Source organism: Octopus bimaculoides, chromosome 17 (assembly GCF_001194135.2).
Source record: "Octopus bimaculoides isolate UCB-OBI-ISO-001 chromosome 17, ASM119413v2, whole genome shotgun sequence".
NCBI classification, from domain to species: domain Eukaryota; kingdom Metazoa; phylum Mollusca; class Cephalopoda; order Octopoda; family Octopodidae; genus Octopus; species Octopus bimaculoides.
This window is the reverse complement of record NC_068997.1, coordinates 2,324,029-2,332,004: the sequence shown is the minus strand read 5'-3', so window position 1 is coordinate 2,332,004 and position 7,976 is coordinate 2,324,029. Positions and strand designations below refer to the sequence as shown.

The following is a 7,976-nucleotide window of genomic DNA, read 5'->3' as shown; positions in this document are numbered from 1 at the left end:
TATATATATATATATATATATATATATACATATATGTACATATATGCTTAGATACGACTGTGTAGTAATAAGTTCGCTTCCCAACCACATTGTCCCAGGTTCAATCCCACTGTGTAGTACCTTGGGTTTGTGTAAGGTCAGCTTTATGTTTGGAGATGAGCGGTTAAAGTATGAGAGAAGGTGGCAACAGAATGGGTTCTTGTAGAAGAGTTTTCTGGTTAATTACATTTATAATCTTTGTTTATATTTCGTTACACTGACCTCCACTCTGGCTATCATACTCAGCCTCTCGCATCATTATTCTTAACTCCTCACTCAAGACATTTCATACCAATCACTTCTCAACTCCAGCCTCCACTTATTCACCTCTACCCTTCACTCACCACATTCACTTCCACCTCTTCCAACCATTGCACTCATACCTAGAACCACATTGTTGTGAAGAGATTTCATCTACACAACTTTACCTCTTTCCACATGCACACAAATGCACTACATTGCTATCCATTGCATGTGCACACACACACACACACACACTCTCTCTCTCTCTCTCTCTCTCACACACTTCTGTATACCTTGAGAATCCTTGAACCCAGGTAAAATTATGGTTAGTCTGATTGAGAGTGAGTAAAATTTTTAAACTGGGAGTTGATCAACAGTTGATGTGATGTTGTGATGTTCATAATGCAGGAACCTCAGAAGTTTAACTTTCATTGATCATCTTCATCTTATCGCAGCTTCTCTCTCTGTATTGTTGTTGTTTGGTTTAATATTTTTCCAGTATGAAGATAATTTAGTTTAGCACTTTTAATGATAAAACATTGTTTTATTCAACAATTATCTGCAACAATCTCTTTACACTTAATTAATTCTACTGCTGTAATTATCATTATTATTAATTAAACAACTTGGTAATTAGCATCATCGTAGTCTCAGTTTATAATTCTAGCTTATGTTGTTGTTGCTGTTGTTGTTATTATGCTCCTAGATAGCCTTTATTGAAAAGACCTTATGATCGATGGTATTAGATCTATGGCCCTCTTATCTTCATCTGTGGTTGTTGTTTAGTCCTGTGTCAACCTTAACGGATCAAAGGCATTCCAGCCATGACGATACCATCATATGAAAAGCTGGCTGATCTTACGCTGTCTCCATTCAGGCAATCCCGACTCACTTGCCTTTCCTCAGCCCATCACCCATTGTATGTCACATGACCTAAGCCACATCTTTACTGTCCCTAGTCTTTCCTTTAGAGCATATTCACTCTGGAATTTCCATCCTACATGTTTTCTTACTCCTTGTTTCTTTATTGCCCACAAGGGGCTACACATAGAGGGGACAAACAAGGACAGACAAAGGGATTAAGTCGATTACATCGACCCCAGTGCGTAGCTGGTACTTTATTTATCGACCCCGAAAGGATGAACAGCAAAGTCGACTTAGGCGGAATTTGAACTCAGAACGTAACAGCAGACGAAATGCTGCAAAGCCTTTCGCCTGACGTGCTAACGTTCCTGCCAGCTTGCAGCCCTTTTCTTACTCCTATCAACTTACGACTCACATCAGTCTCACTGGGTTTTGGAGGCTCTATTAAGGCCTTAGCCATTCACCCATCCTCCGAAATAAACCAACAAACAAGTATTATAAAAATGGGCGTTATTATTTTATGTCAGTAAGTTGTAATTTGAGGAAGATTTTGTTGTTCTTTCTAGCCGGTCAAACAACTGGGTAGGTTACCTTCTTGCCTGGATGCTGCTGTTGTTGTTGTCAGTGTTGGTAGTCAGTTGTTGCTATTTGTGGTGGTCAGTCTGTTGTTGTTATTGTTGCTGTTGTTTCCTTTCACCAGATCTCCGACTAAATTGCAAAAAGTGATTAAATTTTAGTCTGGAGTTCTCATTTAAAATTCATGAGAAGAAATTCATCCACAAAGCAACAACAACATCAACAACAACAACAGCAGCAACAACAACAATAATAATGATTTGTTTTATTTGCCACCAGGGTGAAGGGTGAGGGGGACAATACAAAGACAGACATAATAATAATCATAATAATAATAATAATACTATGTACTGCACACGTCCTATGTAAAGCACTTTCAATACAGTGAAAATAAGAGCACTACAACAAACCACGGTGCATACCCAAGGCACACAGAGCTGGGCTCGGTAGTGCGGTGAAAGCATGCGATGAAAATAAGATTACTGAATAATAATAATAATAATAATAATAATAGCCACTTTTTTTGTTTGCCACTGTGGTATTGTTGAGAGGACAGCTCATGATATGTGTGGAGGTTTACATAAAAGACGAGTGGAAAGAAAGGGAAAAAACAGTGAAATGAGATAAAAGTATGCTTAGTATACAAAAATTTGTGAACAGAAAAATGCTCCACTGCTCCTCATACAGAGACTCTGATTAGGGCCAATCAAGGAACACCACAGATCCACGAAAACCCTGACTACCAAATGCATGATCCCTTGTCCTACTATTCCCCAGTCTGCATGTGCATACTTTGAGCAGGTCCATTCGTTTTAACCATTTTTTTTCCACAGACACCCATCTTTTCACAAACTCATCAGGAGAGGGTACTTCTCTCCCCACACTTACTTTCCTTTCCAACTGAAACTTATAAAGCCAGTGAGGGCTTCACTGAAGAGGAAGTGTCTTTCCTCAATCCATTCAGCCTCATCTTATTTCTTTATTGCCCACAAGGGGCCAAATAGAGAAGGGACAAACAAGGACAGACAAAGGGATTAAGTCGATTACATCGACCCCCAGTGCGTAACTGGTACTTAATTTATCGACCCCGAAAGGATGAAAGGCAAAGTCGACCTTGGCGGAATTTGAACTCAGAACGTAGCGGCAGACGAAATACCGCTAAGCATTTCACCCGGTGTGCTAACGGTTCTGCCAGCTCGCCACCTCATCTACCACTCAACTTCTTTTGCCATAGCCACTGGACAGAGGAACATTGCCCGCTCTGCCTTGTTAAAGGTGGTTGGTGGGGGCAATCCTCTAGATAGACTCAGCTGGTAGGTAGATTTAACCTACATGTGACAACAGCAGTTTAAATTATAAATTGCCTATTTTCCCACAAGCATCTACAATGGATGAGGAATATGTTTGAAGGACAAAATTATAAAAGCATTGAGAGAGAGAGAGAATCATGCAGATGATGGTTTCATAGGAGTTGGCAAGCCAGAAGACAGCACCAGGCTTCACCATCTGTATTAATCAATCACATAAAACCTGAGTACACAAAAGGAATGAAATGTGATGCCTTAATGAGGAGAGGCAGGCACCAAGAGTTAATCAAAGAGTCTCATAGATCAAGGATTACCCTGAGGAGTTATCCTAGATTTGTGGGCTGCACCTTGTCCTAACTGCGTTTCTGATCTACACATACAAGCTGAGAGCAAAGAGATTCACCTGGACATACTGGTCCGTCTTTCATTAAAGTTACTGGAGGGCAGCACATCCCTTGACGCATGCACATACACACACACACACACTTTTTCAGGTTAAGCTAAAAAAATTGACTAGGGCTTCCCTGAAGTAAAACTGTTTGTCGTCAGTTTATTCAATCTTGTTCCCCATACAACTTCTTTGCTACAATCATCATACTGCCTATCCAACCTGGCCAAACAAAAGTGATAAAGTGATCTTCACAATTAGTTTAACTAGCAGCATGAAATAAAAGCTGCTTGATGTAACTCCACCATGCAATGCTGGTTACTGCATCTGGTCACTGACCAAGAATATCTTCAGGTGTTGCAGCCTCTGTGTATCTCTGGACATTGTCAACTACAGTAGATTGTCCAGTGCATCAACCATAACATACTGAACCCTCTTTGAAAATGGTGTGGATAACAGACTGACCACTGGACCAGTGGAAGACATCCAATAAATAGTTATTGTCAGTAAAGACAGTAAATTGATAAATATTGTTACAACAAATTTAGAATATAGATGAGTTATAAATTGATGGTGGTGGTGGTGGTGAAGGTGGTGAAGGTGGAAGTTGTGGAGGTGGTGGTGGCAGAGGTGGTTGTCATGGTGGTGAAGGCGGTTGTCATGGTAGTGGTGGAGGTGGTTCTCATGGTGATGGTCCTGGTGATGTTCCCCTTGTGTGTGTCACTCTATTATACTTTAGCCTCTTGCCATCTGGCATAGGGCTTCCTCTTTCTTTAACTACAGCCCCACCCAGTCACTGAGGGTTCTTTTCCTTTCCTTTGTTTTGTGAGTCAGATGGCAAATTCACCAGTGCTGGTGGCAAAAAGAATAAATAAATAAAAGCAGCCAATCCACTCTAGGGCATCCAGCTGTGGAATCCATGCTAAAGCAGACATTGGAGCTTGATGCTGTGCTCCAGCTTGCTGGATCCCATTGAACCACCCAACCTATGCCAGCATGGAAGACACAAGTTAATGATGATGAGGAGGAGGAGGATTAAGATAGTACTGGTGGTGGTGGTGGCTGTCTGGTTGATAGAGATAGTAGTGATGGTGGAGAGGATGTTGGCAATGATGATGTTGATGATGGTGATGTTAGTGACAATGATAATGCTGATGATGGTGGTAGTGGTGGTCACTACAACAGTGATGATGTGGGTGGTGAAAATTACAACATCATAAATAGTACTAATTACAAAAACAACAACAACAACAAAAGTTAATCAGGATAATAAATTAAGTGTACAATAATTCCTCCTGAGTAATTAGTCACATGATTGTAATTTACAGTCAACTCATTTAAAATAATCAACATTGAAGAGGAAAATACGCACAACCGTCACCGCAGATTAAATATCAGGATGATGATGATGATGAGGAGGAGGAGGATGAGGAGGAAGAGGAGGGCTATCCTCATCGTCATCATCATAATAACCAACAGTAAAAATTGTTGAAACCACAGGTAAATTTTGGTTGCCCCATCATATGTCCACAGAAAAGAAAGTCACATTGTATAATGTAGTTCTTGGTGCACCATGGACTGGGGGAAAGGCTGGATGATTGTAGGCTATTACATTATAGATCACAGGTCTTTTGATTCAGAGCCTGTGACAATGGTAGCGGTAAGTCAATTACAGTGACCCCCAGTTCTCAACTGGTACTTATTTTATGGGCCCTAAAAGAAAGAAAGGCAAAGCCGACCTTCATGGAATCTGAGGTCAGAACATACATCCGGAAGAAACACTAACAAGCATTTTCTCTTGCACAGTAACAATTCTTCTATCTTCTACTTTCACTTCTCTCAATCCCTTGATCAATCCCTCCACCCCCAAACCGCTGTCATCCTCCTTCCACCTACTTCTATTTGCCTTAACCCTAACCCTTATTCTATCCTTAAATTCTCTTGCATTATGATTTGAACTGCTAAATGCCAATCTTTCTGCCCTGAAGATGGAGGCCAGCTTTACAGTAGTGTTTAGATGCATCCAATACTGGTTGCATATCCTCGACTTTTTGCACACTCCATCTGCCAACATTACAACTATTACATAATTCTGAGCCCCTAGCAACAGCTGTCAGACCTGAAATACCATGCCCTCTCCCCTTAGTTTTCTTTAGTTTTTGTATGCCATGTAAATTTGTTTTGTAAATATCTAAATATCTATGTTTATACACGAGTTTTCACCTGAATATTTTCAGTTTTTTAGTTTTTCTCTCTCTCTCTCCCTGTATATATATATATATATATATATATATACACACACGTGTATATGCATATAAGTATATTGTATATAGCAAACCCAAGTGAGTTTATTTGCATTTTTCTCTCTCTCTCTTTCTCTACTCTCCTCTCTGTATATATATATATATATATATACACACACACACACACACACAGGGGTTGGACAAAATAATGAAAACACCTCGCATCATAGCATCATAATTTTGAAATATCTATAAAACCATCAAAAGCTTGTTTATTTTTATGTTTTTTGATTTATTGATAGTGTTGCTAAAATTGCTGTTTCTTTTCAGATATTGTCAGAAAAAGGTAATTAAAATTCATTAAAGTGACAGACCTATCACACTTTCTAAGTGATCAAATTGTTGGTGCTCATTTAGCAGGTGCTACTATTACGAAAACAGCCGAAATGTTTGGTGTATCAGGAAGTACTGTCTCGAAAGTAATGACAGCTTTTGAGAAAGAGGGAAAAACCTCCTCGTCGAAATAAAACTCCAGAAGAAAACCAAAACTTTCAGATAGGGACCGTTGGATTCTTATGCGAATTGTTAGAAAGGATCACAAAAGTATACCTCCCAAAATTACTGCAGAGTTTAATGACCTCCTCAAGGACCCAGTTTCCCAAAAACTGTTTACCAGGAGCTGCACAAAGCCGGATTTCACAGGAGGGCTGCAATCAGGAAACCACTACTTTTAAAACAAACGTTGCAAAGCATTTAGAGTGGAGTAAAAAACCTACAGAATTGGTCCCTAGAGCAGTGGAAGAATGTTATTTTCTCAGACGAGTTATCCTTCATCTTATTTCCGACCACCGGCTGAGTATACGTGTGGAGACAGCCAAAAGAAGCATTTGACCCAGACTGCCTTCTTCCAACTGTTAAACATGGAGGAGGATCGATCTATGATGATCTTGGAGGGCTATATCTTGGAAATCCACCAGCCCAATGGTTTCCCTTCATGGCAGAATTAATAGTCAAGACTATTTAAGCATTTTATCTGATCAAATTCATCCTATGGTTGTGGAACTGTTTCTGGAGGGAAGCGCAATCTTTCAGGATGATAATGCATCAATTCACACAGTTAAAATTGTTACTGAATGGCACAAGGAACATTCTAGTGAAGTTGAACATTTTATCTGGCCACCACAGTCCCCAGATCTCAATATTACTGAACATTTATGGTGCATTTTAGAAAAACAAGTAAGGAGTCAATATCTCCTGCTATCATTACTACAAGAACTGGAGACTGTTTTAGCTGAAGAATTGACAAAAATTCCTTTGGAAACAATTCAAACTTTGTACGAGACCATACCTCATAGAATTCAGGCTGTAATTACTGCCAAAGGTGGTCCTACTCCATATTAAAATTAATTTGTTTGAAATTTTAAGGTATTTCTGTTATTTTGTCCACCCCCTATATATCCGACAGATATATAATAACAGATTATATTGTATATATATATGAACATATATACATATACACCTACCTTTCTATATATTTCTCTCTCACTCTCTCCATATATATATATCCCACATGCAATAACAGACACACACATACACGTGTGTGCACAGACATACATATATATATACATATACATATCTATCTAACTGTCTCTATATCTCTTTCACAGATATGCAATAACAGACTATGCCTACCGATCAATGAGAGATCGTAACTTGGATCAATGTATCATCATCTCAGGCGAAAGTGGAGCTGGCAAAACGGGTAAGCAGTTCACATTCTTTTTCTTCTACTACTACTACTACTACTACTACTACCACTACCATCACCACCACCACCACTACCGTTGCTACAGCTATGTGTTGACTGTGGGGATGCCATGTGTGTCTGTGGCTGTTTATTGCTGTTCAACTCCAGGTCAGCCTGACTTGAACAAACTTGCAATCAAAGATATTCCACCCATGCCCATCCTGTCTTTTTACATAGCAAAGTCTGCAATCTTTTGTATGTGTTTTTTAAGATGCTGGTGTGTCGCCAAAGATCTTGGTCACCAGTCATTGCCTCGGTGAGGCTCAAAGTTTGAAGATCATGCTTCAGAACCGAGTCTCACATCTTCCTGGGTCTGTCTCTACCACAGGTTCCCTCCACAGTTAGAGATTGGCACATCTTTACACAGCTGTCCTTGTTCATGCACATCACATGACCATACCAGCGCAATCGTCTCTCTTGCACACTACAACTGATTCCTCTTATGCATAACTTTTCTCTCAAGATGCTTATATATATATATATATATATATATATATATATATATATAT

The 7,976-nt window shown here is 39.5% G+C and overlaps 1 protein-coding gene across 1 annotated transcript in view; it reads left to right on the top strand.

Annotated features, from left to right (window-relative positions):
* Positions 1-7,976, top strand: part of LOC106882585 (unconventional myosin-Ia) — a 354,036-nt gene that overhangs the window by 238,798 nt on the left and 107,262 nt on the right. The window contains exon 5 of the mRNA XM_052974157.1: positions 7,328-7,422. Coding sequence (XP_052830117.1) covers positions 7,328-7,422 — 95 coding nt within the window. The remainder of the gene's footprint in view (positions 1-7,327; positions 7,423-7,976) is intronic.